This window comes from Heterodontus francisci, chromosome 10 (assembly GCF_036365525.1).
Source record: "Heterodontus francisci isolate sHetFra1 chromosome 10, sHetFra1.hap1, whole genome shotgun sequence".
NCBI classification, from domain to species: Eukaryota; Metazoa; Chordata; class Chondrichthyes; order Heterodontiformes; family Heterodontidae; genus Heterodontus; species Heterodontus francisci.
Window position 1 is genome coordinate 124,992,343 of NC_090380.1, and position 22,978 is coordinate 125,015,320.

The window sequence follows — 22,978 nt, forward strand, 5'->3', positions numbered from 1 at the left end:
TAGAATCTCTTTCTTTTAGTTTCGGTGACTGCAGCTTGGATAGCAACGGAGGTGCGTGAACGGGCTTACAGCTGGGAAGTCAATTTCAGCGTAAGTTTAAAAGTGAATTCCCTTTTGTTTTCGGAGGACCAGGGGACTGCTGGGTAAGGAAAAAGGTATATATTTGTGTGGTTTAGAATCTCTTTCTTTTAGTTTCGGTGACTGCAGCTTGGATAGCAACGGAGGTGCGTGAACGGGCTTACAGCTGGGAAGTCAATTTCAGCGTAAGTTTAAAAGTGAATTCCCTTTTGTTTTCGGAGGACCAGGGGACTGCTGGGTAAGGAAAAAGGTATATATTTGTGTGGTGGCTGAACCCGAGACACTACACGTGTAGTGTCTCCCACCCACCCTCCTCCTCTAACCATAAAAAAAAGGACTCTGGTGTGTTGATAAGGTAAGCTTTTTATTTAGGAAGTTCTGTCCGTTGGATTGCTAACCTAACAAGTTTTGACTTTTTGTTTTTTTTGGTTTTTCAGTAGATTTGTTGGGAATTTAGAATAGTGGGAATGGAGATTAAGGCAGTTGTATGTTCCTCCTGCAGAATGTGGGAGGTAAGGGTCGCCAAGAGTGTCCCTGCTGACTGCATCTGTGGGAAGTGCACCCAACTCCAGCTCCTCGAGAACCGCGTTAGGGAACTGGAGCTGGATGAACTTCGGATCATTCGGGAGGCGGAGGAGGTTATTGAGAGCAGTTATGGGGAGGTAGTCACACCTCAGGTAAAAGAAGTAGGGAGATGGGTTACCGTCAGGGGAAGGAGAGGGAACCAGCAGGCAGTGCAGGGATCCCCTGTGGCCGTTTCCCTCAACAGGTATACCGTTTTGGATACTGTTGCGGGGGACGACTTACCAGGGGTAAGCAATGGGGTACAGATATCTGGCACAGAGTCTGTCCCTGTTGCTCAGAAGGGAAGGGGGAAGAGGAGCAGAACATTAGTCATTGGGGACTCCATAGTTAGGGGAACAGATAGGAGGTTCTGTGGGAACGAGAGAGACTCACGGTTGGTATGTTGCCTCCCAGGTGCCAGGGTTCGTGATGTCTCGGATCGTGTTTTTGGGATCCTGAATGGGGAGGGGGAGCAGCCCCAAGTCGTGGTCCACATAGGCACCAACGACATAGGTAGGAAGAGAGATGGGGATTTAAGACAGAAATTTAGGGAGCTAGGGTGGAAGCTTAGAGCGAGAACAAACAGAGTTGTTATCTCTGGGTTGTTGCCCGTGCCACGTGATAGCGAAGCGAGGAATAGGGAGAGAGAGGAGTTGAATACGTGGCTGCAGGGATGGTGCAGGAGGGAGGGTTTTGGTTTCCTGGATAATTGGGGCTCTTTCTGGGGTAGGTGGGACCTCTACAAACAGGATGGTCTTCACCTGAACCAGAGGGGTACCAATATCCTGGGGGGGAGGTTTGCTAGTGCTCTTCGGGGGGGTTTAAACTAATTCAGCAGGGGAATGGGAACCTAAATTGTAGTGCCAGTGTACAGGATGTTGAGAGTAGTGAGGTCAGGGATATGGTTACAAGGACGCAAGAGGGCACTGGCAAGCAAGAACCTGGTTTAAAGTGTGTCTATTTCAACGCCAGGAGCATCCGGAATAAGGTGGGTGAGCTTGCAGCATGGGTTGGTACCTGGGATCTCGATGTAGTGGCCATTTCGGAGACATGGTTAGAGCAGGGGCAGGAATGGATGTTGCAGATTCCGGGATTTAGATGTTTCAGTAAGAACAGAGAAGATGGTAAAAGAGGGGGGGGGTGTGGCATTGTTAATCAAGGAGAGTATTACAGCGACAGAAAGGACGTTTGAGGACTCGGCTACTGAGGTAGTATGGGCTGAGGTTAGAAACAGGAGAGGTGAGGTTACCCTGTTGGGAGTCTTTTATAGACCTCCGAATAGTTCCAGAGATGTAGAGGAAAGGATAGCGAAGATGATTCTCGACAGGGGCGAGAGTAACAGGGTAGTTGTTATGGGGGACTTTAACTTTCCAAATATCGACTGGAAATACTATAGTTCGAGTACTTTAGATGGGTCAGTTTTTGTCCAGTGTGTGCAGGAGGGTTTTCTGACACAGTATGTAGACAGGCCAACCAGGGGCGATGCCACATTGGATTTGGTACTGGGAAATGAACCCGGCCAGGTGTTAGATTTAGATGTAGGTGAGCACTTTGGTGATAGTGATCACAATTCGGTTAGGTTTACCTTAGCGATGGGCAGGGACAGGTATATACCGCAGGGCAAGAATTATAACTGGGGGAAAGGAAATTATGATGCGATTAGGCAAGATTTAGGATGTGTAGGATGGGGAAGGAAACTGCAGGGGATGGGAACAATCGAAATGTGGAGCTTATTCAAGGAGCAGCTACTGCGTGTCCTTGATAAGTATGTACCTGTGAGGCAGGGAGGAAGTTGTCGCGCGAGGGAGCCGTGGTTTACTAAAGAAGTTGAAGCGCTTGTCAAGAGGAAGAAGAAGGCTTATGTTAGGATGAGACGTGAAGGCTCAGTTAGGGCGCTTGAGAGTTACAAGCTAGCCAGGAAGGATCTAAAGGGAGAGCTAAGAAGAGCAAGGAGAGGACACGAGAAGTCATTGGTGGATCGGATCAGGGAAAACCCTAAGGCTTTCTATAGGTATATCAGGAATAAAAGAATGACTAGAGTTAGATTAGGGCCAATCAAGGATAGTAGTGGGAAGTTGTGTGTGGAATCAGAGGAGATAGGGGAAGTGTTAAATGAATATTTTGCGTCAGTATTTACAGTAGAGAAAGAAAATGTTGTTGAGAATACTGAGATTCAGGCTACGAGGCTAGATGGGATTGAGGTTCACAAGGAGGAGGTGTTAGCCATTTTGGAAAGTGTGAAAATAGATAAGTCCCCTGGGCCAGATGGGATTTATCCTAGGATTCTCTGGGAAGCTAGGGAGGAGATTGCAGAGCCTTTGTCCTTGATCTTTATGTCGTCATTGTCGACAGGAATAGTGCCGGAAGACTGGAGGATTGCAAATGTTGTCCCCTTGTTCAAGAAGGGGAGTAGAGACAGCCCTGGTAATTATAGACCTGTGAGCCTTACTTCGGTTGAGGGTAAAATGTTGGAAAAGGTTATAAGAGACAGGATTTATAATCATCTTGAAAAGAATAAGTACATTAGAGATAGTCAACACGGTTTTGTGACGGGTAGGTCGTGCCTCACAAACCTTATTGAGTTTTTCGAGAAGGTGACCAAACAGGTGGATGAGGGTAAAGCAGTGGATGTGATGTATATGGATTTCAGTAAGGCGTTTGATAAGGTTCCCCACGGTAGGCTATTGCAGAAAATATGCAAGTATGGGGTTGAAGGTGATTTAGAGCTTTGGATCAGAAATTGGCTAGCTGAAAGAAGACAGAGGGTGGTGGCTGATGGCAAATGTTCATCCTGGAGTTTAGTTACTAGTGGTGTACCGCAAGGATCTGTTTTGGGGCCACTGCTGTTTGTCATTTTTATAAATGACCTGGAAGAGGGTGTAGAAGGGTGGGTTAGTAAATTTGCAGATGACACTAAGGTCGGTGGAGTTGTGGATAGTGCCGAAGGATGTTGTCGGGTACAGAGAGACATAGATAGGCTGCAGAGCTGGGCTGAGAGATGGCAAATGGAGTTTAATGCGGAAAAGTGTGAGGTGATTCACTTTGGAAGGAGTAACAGGAATGCAGAGTACTGGGCTAATGGGAGGATTCTTGGTACTGTAGATGAACAGAGAGATCTTGGTGTCCAGGTGCATAAATCCCTGAAGGTTGCTAACCAGGTTAATAGGGCTGTTAAGAAGGCATATGGTGTGTTAGCTTTTATTAGTAGGGGGGTCGAGTTTCGGAGCCACGAGGTCATGCTGCAGCTGTACAAAAATCTGGTGAGACCGCACCTGGAGTATTGCGTGCAGTTCTGGTCACCGCATTATAGGAAGGATGTGGAAGCTATGGAAAGGGTGCAGAGGAGATTTACTAGGATGTTGCCTGGTATGGAGGGAAGGTCTTACGAGGAAAGGCTGAGGGACTTGAGGTTGTTTTCGTTGGAGAGAAGGAGGAGGAGAGGTGACTTAATAGAGACATATAAGATAATCAGAGGGTTAGATAGGGTGGATAGTGAGCGTCTTTTTCCTCGGATGGTGATGGCAAACACGAGGGGACATAGCTTCAAGTTGAGGGGTGATAGATATCGGACAGATGTGAGAGGTAGTTTCTTTACTCAGAGAGTAGTAAGGGCGTGGAACGCCCTGCCTGCAGCAGTAGTAGATTCGCCAACTTTAAGGGCATTTAAGTGGACATTGGATAGACACATGGATGAAAATGGAATAGTGTAGGTCAGATGGTTTCACAGGGCGGCGCAACATCGAGGGCCGAAGGGCCTGTACTGCGCTGTAATGTTCTAAATTCTAAATACAAGCTCCTCATTTTCACAAGTCCCTTGGTTGCCTAGTATTTCTGGGAGATTTTCTGTATCTCCCTCCCTGAAGACAGACACAAAGTTATTGTTTAGTTTCTCCATCATTTCTGTATTCTCCATTATAAATTTGCCCGTCTCCACCTGTAATGGATCCACATTTATCCATTCTAATCTTTTCCTTTTCACATACCTAAAGAAGCTTCTACAGTCCGCTTTTATGTTTCGCGCTTGTTTGCATTCATATTCTCTTTTCCCTTTATCAGTTTCTTGGTCATCCTTTGCTGGATTCTAAAATGCTCCCAATCCTCGGGTTTACCACTTTTTCTGGCAACCTTATAAGCCACTTCCTTTGATCTAATGCAATCTTGAATTTATTTTGTTAACCACAGTTGATTCATCTTTCCTGTTGGTTTTTTGCGCCTTATAGAGGAATGTACATTTGTTGTAAACCATGTAATACTTCTTTAAATAGTAGCCATTGCCTGTCTACTGTCAAATCTTTCAGTGTGTTTTCCCAATCCACCATAGCCAACTTGCCCCTCATACCTTCATAGTTTCCTTTGTTCAGATTTAGGACCCTTGTTTCAGAATGAATATCACTTTCAAACTTAATGTAAAATTCTATCATATTATGGTCACTATTTCCCGAAGGCTTCCTTACAGCAAGGTCATTAATTAGCCCTTTCTCATTACGTAATACTAAATTTAAAATAGCCCGATTCCTAATTGGTTCTTCAACATACTGCTCCAGAAACCCATCTCATACACACTCCAGGAATTCATCCTCCACAGCATTAGTGCTGATTAGCTTTACCCAGTCTATATGTAAATTGATGTCGTCCATTATTACTGTATTATCCATGTTACATGCACCTCTAATTTCCTGATTTATTCTGTGCCCAACATTACCACTACTATTTGGTGGCCTGTAGTCCCCCTGTTTCTTCTTTCCCTCTTTTCTTGAACAACGGTGTTACACTTGCGAACTTCCAATCTGGTGGGACTGTTCCAGAATCCAGGGAATTTTGGAAAATCATAACCAGTGCATCCGCTATCACTGCAGCTATCTCTTTTAGAACTCTAGTCCTGGGGATCTGTTGGCCTTTAGTCCCTTAAGTTTCTCCAATACTTATTCTCTGCTGATATTCATTACCCTAGTTCTGCACTCTTATTAGCCTCTAGCTTGTCGTCTATTTCTGGCATGTAACTTGTGTCTTATACTGTGAAAACAAACAAAATATTTGTTCAACATCTCTGCCATTTCCTGATTCCCTAAGATAATTTCTCCTGTCTCGGCCTCTAAGGGACCTTTTTATATACTTGTAAAAGTCCTTAGAATCTTTTTATAGTCTTGGTTAGTTTATTCTTATATTCCATTCTTTCCTAACCCCTATTCGGATGAAAGGTCACTGATCTGAAACATTAACTCTCACTCTCTCCCCACAGATGCTGCCTGACCTGAGTATTTCCAGCATTCTGTTACCATGACATAGAACCATAGAAAGTTTAAGGCACAGAAAGAGGCCACTTGGCCCATTGTGTCTGTGCCGGCCAAAAACAATCCACCTATTCTAATCCCACCTTCCAGCATTTGGTCCGTAGCCCTGCAGATTACGGTACTTGAGGTGCATATCCAGATTCCTTGTGAATGAGTTGAGGGTCTCTGCCTCAACTACCCTTTCAGGCAGTGAGTTCCAGACCATCACCACCCTCTGGGTGAAAAGGTTTTTCCTCACCTTCCCGCTAATTTTTCGACCAATCACTTTAAATCTATGCCCTCCTTGTCATTGACCTCTCTCCGAAGGTGAATAAACCCTTTACCTCCACTCTATCCAGGCCCCTCAAACTTTTGCACATTTCAATCAGATCGTCCCTCAGCCTTCTCTGTTCCAAGGAGAACAACCCCAGCCTATCCAATCTTTCCTCATAGCTGCATTTTTCCAGTCCTGGCAACATCCTCGTAAATCTCCTCTGTATCCTCTCTGCTGCAATTCCATCCTTTCTGTAATGAGGTGACCAGAACTGCACACAGTACTCAAGTTGTGGCCTAACCAATGAGTTATACGGTTCCAGCATAACCTCCCTGCTCTTGTATTCTATACCTCAGCTAATAAAGGAAACAATTCCATATGCCTTCTTAACCACCTTATCAACCAGTCCTGCTACCTTCAGGGATATGTGGACATTCACTCTAAGGTCCCTCACTTCCTCTACACATCTCAGGTGGCACAGTGGCGCAGTGGTTAGCACTGCAGCCTCACAGCTCCAGCGACCCGGGTTCAATTCTGGGTACTGCCTGTGTGGAGTTTGCAAGTTCTCCCTGTGTCTGCGTGGGTTTCCGTCGGGTGCTCCGGTTTCCTCCCACCTCCAAAAGACTTGCAGGTTGGTAGGTAAATTGGCCATTGTAAATTGCCCCTAGTATAGGTAAGTGGTAGGAGAATGGTGGGGATGTGGTAGAGAATATGGGATTAATGTAGGATTAGTATAAATGGGTGGTTGTTGGTCGGCACAGACTCGGTGGGCCGAAGGGCCTGTTTCAGTGCTGTATCTCTAAATAAATAATAAAATCGCGGTATTTTCCCATTAATCATGCATTCCTTTGCCTTGTTTGACCTCCCTAAATACATCACCTCACACTTCTCCAGGTTGAATTCCATTTGCCACTTTTCTGCCCATCTGACCAGATCAATATCTTGCTGCAGCCTACAGCTATCCTCCTCGCTACCGACCACACTTCCAATCTTTGTGACGTCCACAAAATTCTTGATCATGCCCCCTACATTTACGTCCAAATCGTTAATATACACCACAAAAAGCAGGGGACCCAGTACTGAGCCCTGTAGAATGCCACTAGAAGTAGCCCTCCAGTCGCTAAAACAGCAGTCAACAATCACCCTTTGTTTCCTGCCACTGAACCAATTTTAGATCCACCTTGCTGCATTTCCCTGGATCCCATGGGATTTTACCTTTTTAACCAGTCTGCCATGTGGGACCTTGTCAAAAGCCTTGTTAAAATCCATATAGACCACATCAACTACACTACTCTCTTGTTACTTCTTCAAAACATTCGATCAAGTTGGCCAAACAAATCCTCCCCTAACAAATCCATGCTAACGATCCTTGATTAACCTGTGCCTTTCCAAGTGACAGTTTATCTTGTCTCTCGGAATAGATTCCAATCATTTGCCCACTACTGAGGTTAGACTGACTGGCCTGTAATTATTTGGTCTAACCTTCGCTTCCTTTTTAAACAGAGGTAAAACGTTAGCAATTCTCCAATCCTCCGGCATCACACCTGTATCCAGAGGACTGGAAAATGATAGAACATAGAACAGTACAGCACAGTACAGGCCCTGCAGCCTACGATGTTGTGCCGAACCTTTAACCTACTCTAAGATCAAACTAACTACCTACCCTTCATTCTACTATCATCCACGTACCTATCCAAGAGTCGCTTGAATGCCCCTAATGTATCTGCTTCTACTACCACCGCTGGCAGCGCATTCCACGCACCCACCACTCTCTGTGTAAAGAACCTACCTCTGACATCTCCCCCAAACCTTCCTCCAATCACCTTAAAATGATGCCCCCTGGTGATAGCCCTTTCCACCCTGGGAAAAAGTCTCTGACTACCCACTCGATCTATGCCTCTCATCATCTTGTACCCCTCTACCAAGTCACCTCTCATCCTTCTTCGCTCCAATGAGAAAAGCCCTAGCTCCCTCAATCTTTCTTCGTAGGACATGCCCTCCAGTCCAGGCAGCATCCTGGTAAATCTCCTCTGCACCCTCTCTAAAGCTTCCACATCCTTCCTATAATGAGGCCACCAGAACTGAACACAATATTCCAAGTGTGGTCGAACCAGGGCCTTATAGAGCTGCAGCATAACCTCGTGGCTCTTAAACTCAATCCCCCTGTTAATGAAAGCCAACACACCATACGCCTTCTTAACAACCCTATCAGCTTGGGTGGCAACTTTGAGCGATCTATGGACATGGACCCCAAGATCCCTCTGTTCCTCCACACTACCAAGAATCCTGTCTTTAAGCCTGTATTCCACATTCAAATTCAACCTTCCAAAATGAATCACTTCACACTTTTCCAGGTTGAACTCCATCTGCCACTTCTCAGCCCAGCTCTGCATCCTGTCAATGTCCCGTTGCAACCTACAACAGCCTTCCACACTATCCACAACTCCAGCAACCTTCGTGTCATCGGCAAACTTGCTAACCCAGCCTTCCACTTCCTCATCCAAGTCATTTATAAAAATCACAAAGAGCAGAGGTCCCAGAACAGATCCTTGTGGAACACCACTGGTCACCGAGCTCCATGCTGAATACTTTCCATCTACTACCACCCTCTGACTTCTATGGGCCAGCCAATTTTGTATCCAGACAGCCAACATTCCCTGAATCCCATGCCTCCTTACTTTCTGAATGAGCCTACCATGGGGAACCTTATCAAACGCCTTGCTAAAATTCATATACACCACATCCACTGCTCCTCCTTCATCAATGTGTTTTGTCACATCTTCAAAGAATTCAATAAGGCTTGTGAGCCATGACCTGCCCCTCACAAAGCCATGCTGAATGTCTCTAATCAAACTATGCTTTTCCAAATAATTATAAATCCTGTCTCTCAGAATCCTCTCCAATAATTTGCCCACTACCGACGTAAGACTGACTTGTCTATAATTCCCAGGGTTATCCCTATTCCCTTTCTTAAACAAGGGAACGACATTTGCCACCCTCCAATCATCCGGTACTACTCCAGTGGACAGTGAAGACGCAAAGATCATCGCCAAAGGCGCAGCAATCTCTTCCCTCGCTTCCCGTAATATCCTTGGGTATACCCCGTCTGGCCCCGGGGACTTATTTGTCCTCATATCATTCAAAATTTCCAGCATATCCTCACTCTTAACCTCAACCTGTTCGAGCATATCAGCCTGTTCCACGCTGTCCTCACAAACGACAAGGTCCCTCTCACTAGTGAATACTGAAGCAAAATATTCATTTAGGACCTCCCCTACCTCCTCCGACTCCAGGCACAAGTTCCCTCCACTATCCCTGATCGGCCCTACCCTCACTCTGGCCATCCTCTTGTTCCTCACATAAGCGTAGAACGCCTTGGGATTTTCTTTAATCCTACCCGCCAAGACTTTTTCATGTCCCCTTCTCGCTCTCCTAAGTCCATTCTTCAGTTCCTTCCTGGCTACCTTGTAACCCTCTAGAGCCCTGTCTGATCCTTGCTTCCTCAACCTTAAGTCAGCTTCCTTCTTCCTCTTGACTGGCTGTTCCACATCTCTTGTCATCCAAGGTTCCTTCACCCTACCATCCCTTCCTTGCCTCATCGGGACAAACCTATCCAGCAGTCGCAGCAAGTGCTCCCTAAACAACCTCCCCATTTCTGTCGTGCATTTCCCTGAGAACATCTGTTCCCAATTTAAGCTCCCCAGTTCCTGCCTAATAGCATTGTAATTCCCCCTCCCGCAATTAAATATTTTCCCATCCCGTCTGCTCCTGTCCCTCTCCATGACTATAGTAAAGGTCAGGGAGTTGTGATCACTATCACCGAAATGCTCTCCCACCGAGAGATCTGCCACCTGGCCTGGTTCGTTGCCAAACACCAAATCCAACATAGCCTCCCCTCTAGTTGGCCTATCTACATATTGAGTCAGGAAACCTTCCTAGACACACCTGACAAAAACTGCTCCATCCAAGCTATTTGCACTAAGGAGGCTCCAATCAATATTAGGGAAGTTGAAGTCACTCAAGACAACAACCCTGTTACTTCTGCACCTTTCCAAAATCTGCCTCCCAATCTGTTCCTCCATGTCTCTGTTGCTATTGGGGGGTCTATAGAAAACTCCCAAAGTGACTGCTCCTTTCCTATTTCTGACTTCCACCCATAATGACTCAGTAGACAAACCCTCCTCGATGACCTCCCTTTCTGCAGCTGTGATACTATCCCTGATTAGCAATGCCACTCCCCCACCTCTTTTACCTCCCTCCCTATTCCTTTTGAAACATCTAAACCCCGGAACATCCAACATCCATTCCTGCCCCTGTGATATCCAAGTCTCCGTAATGGCTACAACATCGTAACTCCAAGTACTGATCCATGCTCTAAGTTCATCACCCTTATTCCTGACACTTCTTGCGTTAAAATAGACACATTTCAACCCATCATACTGGCTGCAACTTTGCCCTGTCAACTGTCTAACCTTCCTCACAGACTCTCTGCACTCGGTATCTGCCTGTTCAACAGCTACCCCATCCACTGCTACTTCCTCTCTTGCTTCTTTTAATAGCCTACATTTCATCTGGCCCTGGTGATTTATCAACTTTCAAGGATGCTACTCCCATTAATCACATCTAATACTTCACATTCCGCCTCCTTAACTACAATATAGTGTCATGGAGTTATACAGCACAGAAACAAGCCCTTTGGTCCACCGCGTCCACGCCAGCCATCAAGCCTCTATTCTGATCCCATTTTTCAGCACTTGACCCGTAGCCTTGTATGCTATGTCGTTTCAAGTGCGCAACTAAATACTTATTAAATGTTGAGGGTTCCTGCCACCACCACCTCTTCAGGTACTGTGTTCCAGATTCCAACCACCCTCTGGGTGAAAACTTTTTTCCTGAAATCCCCTCTAAACCTCCTGCCCCTTACCTTAAATCTATGCCACCTGGTTATTGACACCTCCACTAAGGTGTCCCCCTTAACCTTCTCTGCTCTAAGGAAAACAACCCTAGCCTATCCAGTCTCTCTTCCTGGCTGAAATGTTCCAGCCCAGGCAACATCCTGGTGAATTAGGGATAGTATTAGATCCAAGGAGGAGAAATATAAAATGGCGAGAACAAGCAGCAAACCTGAGGATTGGGAGCAGTTTAGAATTCAGCAAAGGAGGACAAAGGGATTGATTAAGACGGGGAAAATAGAGTATGACAGTAAGCTTGCACATAACATAAAAACTGACTGTAAAGGCTTCTACAGATAAGTGAAGAGAAAAAGATTGGTGAAGACAAATGTGGGTCCCTTACAGTCAGAAACAGGGGAATTTATAATGGGGAACAAAGAAATGGCAGACCAATTAAATACATACTTTGGTTCTGTCTTCGCAAAGGAGGACACAAATTACCTCCCAGAAATGTTGGGGAACATAGGGTCTAGTGAGGAATTGTATGAAATCAGCACATGTAGGGAAATGGTGTTGGGGAAATTGATGGGATTGAGGGCCAATAAATCCCCAGGGCCTGATAATTTGGTGGCCCAAGGAATAGTAGATGCAGTGCTGGTCATTTTTCAAAATTCTATAGCCTCTGGAACAGTTCCAAACGGATTGGAGGGTGGCTAGTGTAACCCCACTATTTAAAAAAGGAGGTAGAGAGAAAACAAGGAATTATAGACGGGTTAGCCGGACATCAGTAGTGGGGAAAATGCTACAGTACATTATAAAAGACGTAATAGCAGAGCACTTGGAAAACAGTGACAGGATCTGACAAAGTCAATAAAAGCAAAATACTGCGGATGCTGGAAATCTGAAACAAAAACAAGAAATGCTGCAAAGTCAACATGGATTTACGAAAGGGAAATCATGCTTGACAAATCCACTGGAATTTTTTGAGGATGTAACTAGTAGAATACTTGACCTCGTCCTCACCAATCTGCCTGCTGCAGATGCTTCTGTCCATGACTGTATTGGTAGGAGTGACCACCGCACAGTCCTTGTGGAGACGAAGTCCCGCCTTCAGATTGAGGATACCGTCCATCGTGTTGTGTGGCACTATCACCGTGCTAAATGGGATAGATTTCGAACAGATATAGCAATGCAAAACTGGGCATCCATGAGGCGCTGTGGGCCATCAGCAGCAGAATTGTACTCAACCACAATCTGTAACCTCATGGTCCAGCATATCCCCCACTCTACCATTATCATCAAGCCAGGAGACCAACCCCAGTTCAATGAAGAGTGCAGGAGGGTATGCCAGGAGCAACACCAGGCATACCTCAAAATGAGGTGTCAACCTGGTGAAGCTACAACACAGGACTATCTGTGTACCAAACTGCGTAAACAGCATGCGATAGACAGAGCTAAGCGATCCCATAACCAACGGATCAGATCTAAGCTCTGCAGTCCTGCCACATCCAGCCGTGAATGGCGGTGGACAATTAAACAACTAACTGGAGGAGGTGGATCCACAAATATCCCCATCCTCAACGATGGGGGAGCCCAGCACATCCGTGCGAAAGATAAGGCTGAAGCATTTGCAACAATCTTCAGCCAGAAATGCCGAGTTGATGATCCATCTCGGCCTCCTCCTGAAGTCCCCAGAATCACAGATGCCAGACTTCAGCCAATTCGATTCACTCCGCGTGATATCAAGTAACGACTGAAGGCACTGGATACTGCAAAAGCTATGGGCCCTGACAATATTCCAGCAATAGCACTGAAGACTTGTGCTCCAGAACTTGCCGCGCCCCTAGCCAAGCTGTTCCAGTACAGCTATAACACTAGCATCTACCTTACAATGTGGAAAATTGCCCAGTTATTTCCTATGCACAGAAAGCAGGACAAACCCAACCCGGCCAATTACCGCCCATCAGCAAAGTGATGGAAGGAGTCATCAACAGTGCCATCAAGCAGCACTTGCTTAGCAATAACCTGCTCAGTGACGCTCAGTTTGGGTTCCGCCAGGGCTACTCAGCTCCTGATCTCATTACAGCCTTGGTTCAAACATGGACAAAAGGGCTGAACTCAAGAGGTGAGGCGAGAGTGACTGCCCTTGACATCAAGGCAGCATTTGACCGAGTATGGCATCAAGGAGCCCTGGCAAAACAAGAGGTCAATGGGAATCAGGGGAAAACCCTCCGCTGGCTGGAGTCATACCTAGCGCAAAGGAAGATGGTTGTGGTTGTTGGAGGTCAATCATCTGAGCTCCAGGACATCACTGCAGGAGTTCCTCAGGGTAGTGTCCTAGGCCCAACCATTTTCAGCTGCTTCATCAATAACCTTCTTTCAATCATAAGGCCAGAAGTGGGGATGTTCACAGATGATCGCACAATGTTCAGCACCATTTGTGACTCCTCAGATACTGAAGCAGTCAGGGTAGAAATGCAGCAAGACCTGGACAATATCCAGGCTTGGGCTGATAAGTGGCAAGTAACATTCGTGCCACACAAGTGCCAGGCAATGACCATCTCCAACGAGAGAATCTAACCATCGCCCCTTGACATTCAACAGCATTACCATCGCTGAATCCCCCAATATCAACAGCCTAGGGGCTACCATTGACCAGAAACTGAACTGGAATAGCCATATAAATACCGTGGCAACAACAGCAGGTCAGAGGCCAGGAATCCTGCAGCGAGTAACTCACCTCCTGACTTCCCAAAGCCTGTCCACCATCTACAAGGCACAAGTCAGGAGTGTGATGGAATACTCTCCACTTGCCTGGATGGGTGCAGCTCCAACAACACTCAAGAAGCTCGACACCATCCAGGACAAACCAGCCCGCTTGATTGGCACCCCATCTACAAACATTCACTCCCTCCACCACCGACGCACAGTGGCAGCAGTGTGTACCATCTACAAGATGCACTGCAGCAATGCACCAAGGATCCTTCGACAGCACCTTCCAAACCTGCGACCTCTACCAACTAGAAGGATAAGGGCAGCAAATACATGGGACCACCACCATCTGCAAGTTTCCCTCCAAGTCACACACCATCCTGACTTGGAATTATATCGCCGTTCCTTCACTGTCGCTGGGTCAAAATCCAGGAATTCCCTTCCTAATAGCACTGTGGGTATACCTACCCCAAATTGACTGCAGCAGTTCAAGGCAGCAGCTCACCACCTTCGCAAGGGCAATTAGGGATGGGCAATAAATGCTGGCCTGACCAGCGTCACCCACATCCCATGAATGAATTTAAAAAAATAGATAAGGAAGAACCAGTGGATGTGGTGCATCTGGACTTTCAGAAGGCTTTCGATAAGATCCCACAAGAGATTAGCATGCAAAATTAAAGCACATGGGATTGGGGGTAAGGTACTGACATGGATAGAGAACTGGCTGGCAGACAGGAAACAAAGAGTAGGAAGAAAGGGATCTTTTTCTGAGTGGCAGGCAGTGACTAGTGGGATACTACAGGGATCAGTGCTAGGACCCCAGCTATTCACAATATATATTAATGATATAGATGAGGGAATTAAATGTAATATATCCAAATTTGCAGACGACACAAAGCTGGGTGGGAGTCTGAGCTGTGAGGAGGATGGAGAGGAGCTCCAATGTAATTTGGACAGGTTGAGTGAGTGGGAAAATACATGGCTGATGCAGTATAATGTGGATAAATGTGAGGTTATCCACTTTGGAGGCAAAAACAGAAAGGCAGATTATCTGAATAGCGATAGATTGGGAAAGGGTGAGGTGCAGCGAGACCTGGGTGTCCTTGTGCACCAGTCGCTGAAAGTAAGCATGCAGGTGCAGCAGGCAGTTAAGGAGGCAAATGGTACGTTGGCCTTCATAGCGGGAGGATTTGAGTACAGGAACCGGGACGTCTTGCTACAATTATACAAGGCCTTGGTGAGACCATACAATGAATATTGCGTGCAGTTTTGGTCTCCTTATCTGAGGAAGGATGTTTTTGCTATGAAGGGAGTGCAGTGAAGGTTCACCAGACTGATTCCTGGGACAGCAGGACTGATGTATGGAGAGAGATTTGGTCAGTTCGGCTTGTATTTGCTAGCATTTAGAAGAATGAAAGGGGATCTCATAGAAACCTACAAAATTCAGGACTGGACAGACAAGATGTGGGATGCTCCCAATGGCAGGGGAGTCCAGGTCCAGGGGTCGCAGTCTAAGGATAAGGGGTAAGTCACTTAGGACTGAGATAAGGAGAGATTTCTTCACCCAGAGAATAGTGAACCTGTGGAATTCTCTACCACGGAAAGCAGTTGAGGCCAAATCATTAAATATATTCAAGAAAAAGTTAGATACAGTTCTTAGGGCTAAAGGGATATGGGGAGAAAGCAGGAACAGGATACTGGGTTTGAATAGTCAGCCATGATCGCATTGAGCAGGCTCGAAGGGCCGAATATATATCACAATCCCCCTCCCTGATCTCTACACCTACATCGTCCTTCTCCATAGTGAAGGCAGATGAAAAGTAATCATCTAAAACCTCACCTACGTTCTCCAGCTCCACACACAGATTGGCACTTTGCTCCCTAATGGGCCCTACTCTTTCGCTGGTTATCCTCTTGCCCTTAATATACTTATAAAACGCCTTGGGATTTTCTTCTATCTTGCCCTCCAGTATTTTTTCATGTCCACTTTTCGCTCTTCTAATTACTTAAGTACCCCCCCTACACTTTCCATACTCCTCTAGTGTCTCCGCTGTTTTCAGCACTCAATCTGCCATAAGTCTTTTTTTCCTTATCCAATCTTCTATATCCCTTGACATCCAGAGTTGCCTGGACTTATTGGTCCTACCCTTCACCTTCCGGAACACGTTGGCCTTGAACTCTCTTTTTGAATGACTCCCACTGGTCTGATGTAGACTTTCCGACAAGTAGCTGCTCCAAGTCAACTTTGGCCAGATCCTATTTTATCATATTGAAATCGGCCTTCCTCCAATTCAGTACCTTTATTTCCAGTCCGTCTTTGTTCTTTCCCATAACTACCTTAAATCTCTGAGTTATGGTTACTATCTCCGAAATGCCCCCCACTGACACTTCTACCACTTGTCCGGCTTCATTCACTAAGATTAGGACCAGTACCGCACCATCTCTTGTAGGACTTTCTGCATGCTGGCTCAAAAAGCTCTCCTGGATGCACTTTAAGAATTCTACCCCCTTTAAGCCTTTTGCATTAAGACTATCCCAGTTAATAAGAATACATCATGGAGCTGACCTTCACACAGGCTGCAAAGGGTGTCAACAAGGAGATTACGGTGAATCTGGAGGACACATGCCAGCGATGTGATGGTAAGGGAAACGAGCCAGGAACTAAAGTTCAGCACTGCCATTACTGCAACGGAACTGGCATGGTGAGTATAGATATTTAGTCATAGAACCAAAGGATGATACAGCACAGGTGGAGGCCATTCAGCCCATAGTGCCTGTGCTGCCCCTTGGTCATTGAGATCTGGGACCGCTAACTGTTAAATTCTCCTAGATCTATCATCAGTTGCCCATGTTTGTTTGGATCAGTGTTTAACATTGTGCTTTGATAAGTTGTATGAGAGGAAAAAATGTTTAGGGCTATGGGGAACGAGCAAGGGAATGGGACTAATTACATAGCTCTACCAAACAGCCGGCACAGGCACGATGGGCCGAATGCTTCTGTATCATTCTATGATTGCTGGTTTTCTCCCTCCCTCCCTCTCCTGAAGGCATTGTCTTTTCCTGGGTTCAGCTCTAGAGGCCAGCCAAAGGTGTTCAATGTTGTTTGCAGTTCTATATGGTAGGGAATATGGGATTAATGTAGGATTAGTATAAATGGGTGGTTGTTGGTCGGCACAGACTCGGTGGGCCGAAGGGCCTGTTTCAGTGCTATGTATCGCTATGACTCTAATACTGAGGAAATTGAAATCCACTATTACCCTATTATTTTTACACCTCTGAGATTTGCCTACATATCTGCTCTTCTGTCTCTTCCCGACTCTTTGGAGGCCTGTAGTACATATCTGCATCGTCCCCCTCTTTTGTGAAGACTGACGCAAAGTATTCATTAAGAATCATACCAATATCTTCCGCTCCTACACATCAGTTACCTTTTTGGTCTTTTATGGGCCCTACTCACTCCTTAGTTATCCTCTTACTCTTAATATATTGATAAAACATCTGTGGGTTGACCTTGACTTTGTTTGCCAATATTCTTTCATGCCCTCTCTTTGCTTTCCTAATTTCCTTTTTGATTTCACCTCCACTTTCTATGCTCCTCTCAGCTTTCTGTAGTATTGAGTTCTCGGTGTTGGACATAAGCTTTCCATTTCTGCCTTATCTTACCCTGTAAACTCCTTGACATCCATGGGGCTCTAGATTTGGCCACCTCACTCTTTTTCTTTGTGGGAAGATGCTTACCCTGAATCTCTCCTTTGAATGCCTCCCACTGTTCAAGTAGCTGGTTCCAGTCCTCTTGGGCTAAATTACTCAGTTTAGTAAAATTGGCCCTTGCCCCAATTGAGAACTCTAACTCCTGTTCTATGTCTGTCCTTTTCCATAATTATTTTATCCATAGCAAGGATGTCAATCTACATTGGCTTATATTTAAAAAATACCAACTTAGGATTTTAATATCAAAGATCTTGGTTAAGTGTTTACCTCAATTTATGAGACAGTGGGGTTGGCATCTGTGCAACTGAATTGCTTTCTATGCCATTTCAGAGGACAATTAAGAGCCAACCATTGCTGTGGGCCTGAAGCCACATAAGAGGCCAAAACAGAAAAGGAAGCAGATTGCCTTACCAAAAGACATTAGCAATCAGATTGGTTTTGAAGAGAAAAAGCTTGCACAGCTTCGGGACAAAGACACGACAGGCCAAATGGCCTGCTTCTGTCATGTAATCATTCTATGATAGTTCCATGGTCACAAAGACTCATACTAGCTTACTAACTGAATTTAAGTTCCCCAGTTTACTCTGGTGGGATTCGAACTCATGCTTCCAGATCATTAGTCCAGGCCTCTGGATTACTCATCCAGTAGCCCAAACACTATGCTACCATACCCGACAACTAGCAAACATTAACCCCTCAACGAATATTCATAATACTGGATCTGGTTACTTAACGTGGTTAATCTGGGTCCTCACTATGCATAAATTAGCTGCTGTGCTTCCTTCATGGTGCCTACTCTTAAATAGTACAACATTGTGAGAAGCATAAAAGATCTTCCTTCTAGAAATAAAAGCAAAATACTGCAGATGCTGGAAATCTGAAATAAAAACAACAAATACTGGAAACACTCATCAGGTCTGGCAGCATCTGTGGAGAGAGAAGCAGAGTTAACGAAGGTTAACTGACCTGAAACGTTAACTCTGCTTCTCTCTCCACAGATGCTGCCAGACCTGATGAGTATTTCCAGCGTTTGTTTTTATTGCTTCTAGAAATAGCAGTTATTGAATGATAAAGCACAGAACGAGACAATTTAGCCCATCGTGCCTGTGCCAGCTCTTTGAAAGAGCGATCAGATTGTCCCTCTCTCCCTTTTTCCCATAGTTCTGCAAATGTTTTCCCTTCCAGTATTTATGCAATTCCCCTTTGAAGTTATTACTGAATCTGTTGCCACCGCCCTTTCAGGCAGCGCGTTCCAGATCACAACAACTCGCTAGTAAAAAAAAAATTCTTAATATCCCCACTGGTTCTTCTGTGGAATTTCGAATAAATCCAGTGAGCCGGTGAGGGATTCGCTGAGAAAGGAATCCCAGATGCCGCCGCACTCGGCCCGCCAAGCCGCGTGCGAGTTGCAGGCCGCAGCCTCAAAGCGGGTTCTGCACTGAGACCCAGACAAGGGTCGATTCAGGCGGCAACCGCCGCCAGGCCGAGACCTGGCTCCATTGTGTGCGAGCTCCCGCTCTGCCAAGTCGCATAGGCCTCAGGCCCTCTCACTCCCGAGGTGGAAGGGGGAAGCCCTCCCAGCACCGCTCTAGGCCTCACTCTCCGGCCGCACTCACTTGTCCTTCTCGGTGCCGAAAATCGACGCCAAATACTCCGCCATCTTCAGCCCCGCTCTCCCCTCACAACACGTCACCACTTACTGCGTATACGTCACACACATACCCAGCACGCAGATGCGCATCACGTGGTCACTGCCGGCAAGGCGGGAAGCCAGCACGTGACCTTCCACCGTCTTCCGAGCGACCAATGCAGCCCCGCCTCCGGGCTGTGATTGGGCAGAGGGGACGTTGCTGGGCAGCAGAGGGAGCGGCCTGTACCATGTGGGGTTGGGGGTAATAAAAACAAGAAATGCTGGAATTATTCAAATGGTTTGGCAGCATCTGTGGAGAGTGAAGCAGAGTTAACGTTTCAGGTCAGTGACAAATATTAGAAATGTGAACATTTTAAACAAGGGGCAAAAGATAACAAAGGAGAAGGTGTAGATAGGACAAGGTCACAGGATAACTGACCAGGAGGTCATGGAGCAAAGGCAAATGATGTGTTAAAAGACAAAGTGTTAGTACAGAGAGGGTGTGAATGGACAGAAAAATGAATAGTCCTGTTGGGACCTTGGATGAGGGTTAACCAGGGCTTGGGCCTGGCGAATGGACTTAGAATGGGGGTACGTGCCAGGGCAGGGGGCTGCTGAAGCTGCCAGTTATGGTCTTTTAGTGGTCATAAGTCAACATTCCAGCAATAGTACTGAAGACCTGTGCTCCAGAACTTGCCGCGCCCCTAGCCAAGCTGTTCCAGTACAGCTACAACACTGGCATCTACCCTGCAATGTGGAAAATTGCCCAGGTATGTCCTGTACACAAAAAGCAGGACAAGTCCAACCCGGCCAATTACCACCCCATCAGCCTCCTCTCAATCATCAGTAAAGTGATGGAAGGTGTCATCAACGGTGCCATCAAGCGGCACTTGCTTAGCAATAACCTGCTCAGTGATGCTCAGTTTGGGTTCCGCCAGGGCCACTCAGCTCCTAACCTCATTACAGCCTTGGTTCAAATATGGACAAAAGAGCTGAACTCAAGAGGTGAGGTGAGAGTGACTGCCCTTGACATCAAGGCAGCATTTGACTGAGTATGGCATCAAGGAGCCCGAGCAAAACTGAAGTCAATGGGAATCGGGGAAAACTCTCTGTTGGTTGGAGTCATACCTAGCACGAAGGAAGATGGTTGTGGTGGTTGGAGGTCAGTCATCTGAGCTCCAGGACATCACTGCAGGAGTTCCTCAGGGTAGTGTCCTAGGCCCAACCATCTTCAGCTGCTTCATCAATGACCTTCCTTCAATCATAAAGTCAGAAGTGGGGATGTTCACTGATGATTGCACAATGTTCAGCACCATTCGTGACTCCTCAGATACTGAAACAGTCTGTGTGAAAATGCAGCAAGACCTGGACAATATCCAGGCTTGGGCTGGTAAGTGGCAAGTAACATTCGGGCCACACAAGTGCCAGGCAATGACCATCTCCAACAAGACAGAATCTAACCATGTGCCCTTGACATTCAATGGCATTACCATCGCTGAATTCCCCACTATCAACATCTTCGGGGCTACCATTGAGCAGAAACTGAACTGGAGTGGCCATATAAATACCATGGGTACAAGAGCAGGTCAGAGGCTAGGAATCCTGCAGCGAGTAAATCACCTCCTGACTCCCCAAAGCCTGTGCACCATCTACAAGGCACAAGTCAGGAGTGTGATGGAATACTCTCCACTTGCCTGGATGGGTGCAGCTCCAAAAACACTCAAGAAGCTCGACACCATCCAGGACAAAGCAGCCCGCTTGATTGGCACCCCATCTACAATCATTCACTCCCTCCACCGCCGACGCACAGTGGCAGCAGTGTGTACCATCTACAAGATGCACTTCAGCAATGCACCAAGGCTGCTCAGACAGCACCTTCCAAACCCGCGACCTCTACCAACTAGAGGGACAAGGGCAGCAAATACATGGGAACACCACCACCTGCAAGTTCCCCTCCAAGTCACACACCATTCTGACTTGGAACTATATCACCGTTCCTTCACTGTCGCTGGGTGAAAATCCTGGAACTCCCTTCCTAACAGCACTGTGGGTGTACCTACCCCACATGGACTGCAGCGGTTCAAGAAGGCAGCTCACCACCACCTTCTCAAGGGCAAAATTAGGGCTGGGCAATAAATGCTGACCGAGCCAGTGATGCCCACATCCCATGAACAAATGAAAAAAAGGTCTGTGACCTTTCTTCGGAACTGGCATAGGTTAGAAAAGAATCAGGTTTTAAGCAAGTGTGGCGGGGGTGGGGTGGGGTGGGGAGGTTGCTGGTGGTTTGTTGGGGAAGAGAACATTGGGAAGGTGTGTGATAGGGCAGAGGGCCGGAGAGATGAAGTAAAAAAGAAGTCATAGGACAACAGCAAAGGGAGTGTTAATGCTAGAGTATGAGCAGTTCTGTCCAAAAGCACATGAAAAACAGGCACATGGTTAAAAAATTAAATAAAATGATCAAAAAGGAAAAATATAAAACAAGGCCAGTCATGCTCTGAAATTGTTGAACTCAATGTTGAGTCCACAAGGCTGTAGAGTGGCTAATCAAAAGATGAGGTGCTGCTCCTCGAGCTTACATTGATATTCACTGAAACGCTGCAGCAGGCCAAGGACGGAAATATGGGCATGAGAGCACAGGGGTGTGTATTGAAATCGCAAGCAACCGGAATCTCCGGGTCATGCTTTCGGACTGAGCGGAGTTGTTCCGCAAAGCGGTCACCCAATCTACGTTTGGTCTCCCCAATGTAGAGGCAACTGCATTGTGAGCAGTGAATACGGTATACTACATTGAAGGCCCCAAACACTCCTTCCAGGTGAAGCAGTGATTTACTTGTACTTCCTTCAATTTAGTGTACAGGGTGAATACAGGAAGATGTTTCCCCTTTCCTCTGGGATGGGGGCGGCAGAGGGGTGGGGGAGGTCAAATAAACAGTCAAAGGACAGGTTTTCTTGTAGGATCAAAAGGAACATAAGTTTATTAAACAACAAGAAGATATGCGCACCCACTCACATGCACACAAAAGAGACAGAGATTAGAGGATAGCATGCACTTAAGTCCGATTGTTGTAAAAAGAATTCACTTTGAAACTTTCTTGGTTTTCCAGGAAGAATATTTTAACACGGTGTAGGCTCGGTGTTCCTTTTCTTGGTTCACTGAAATATTGCAGACCCCTCTGTTTGAGATTCAGTCAAAACCGGCGGTGAGAATCCTGTTACGATTTCTCAGGTGGGGAGTTTATCAGGTCACCTGCCTCTGTGGTTTAAAGATGTTATAGGCAGGGTCTTCTTGGCTGGAATGGATCTCTCAGCTTCTTGAGATGAGGAGAAATTACTTCATTCATAGGGTTGTGAATCTTTGGAATTCTCTACCCCAGAGGGTTGTGGATGCTCCATCGTTGAATATATTTAAGGCTGGGATAGATAGATTTTTAGTCTCTCAGGGAATCAAGGGATATGGCGAGCAGGCGGAAAATTGGAATTGATTCCTAAGATCATTGAATGATGGAAGAGGCACGATGGGCTATGTGGTCTATTGCTGCTCCTATTGCTTGTGTTCCCTGGCTATCTGGCTTTCTGTCTCTGTGTCTAGCAGAGCATTCTTTTTTTAAGAAAATATTTATCAGGCTTGTTTTCAGTCAGGTGACCATTGATGCTGTTCTGTGATAAATTCATACAATGTCTTGGAACATGTGGCCATTGTTACTCAGTGGGGTTTGAATGTGGCTTATCTTGATAAAGTGGTTTTTTTTTGATACAGCACTGAAACAGGCCCTTCGGCCCACAGAGTCTGTGCTGACCATCAACCACCCATTTATACTAATCCTACATTAATCCCATTACCCTCTCA

At 46.2% G+C, this 22,978-nt stretch overlaps 1 protein-coding gene across 2 annotated transcripts in view; it reads right to left on the reverse strand.

The window, feature by feature from the left end:
* Positions 1-19,225, reverse strand: part of u2af1 (U2 small nuclear RNA auxiliary factor 1) — a 142,139-nt gene extending 122,914 nt beyond the window's left edge. For both annotated transcript variants that reach the window (XM_068041319.1, XM_068041318.1), the window contains exon 1: positions 19,118-19,225. In XM_068041319.1, coding sequence (XP_067897420.1) covers positions 19,118-19,161 — 44 coding nt within the window. In that variant the 5' untranslated portion in view covers positions 19,162-19,225. The remainder of the gene's footprint in view (positions 1-19,117) is intronic.
* Positions 19,226-22,978: the final 3,753 nt, after the last annotated feature.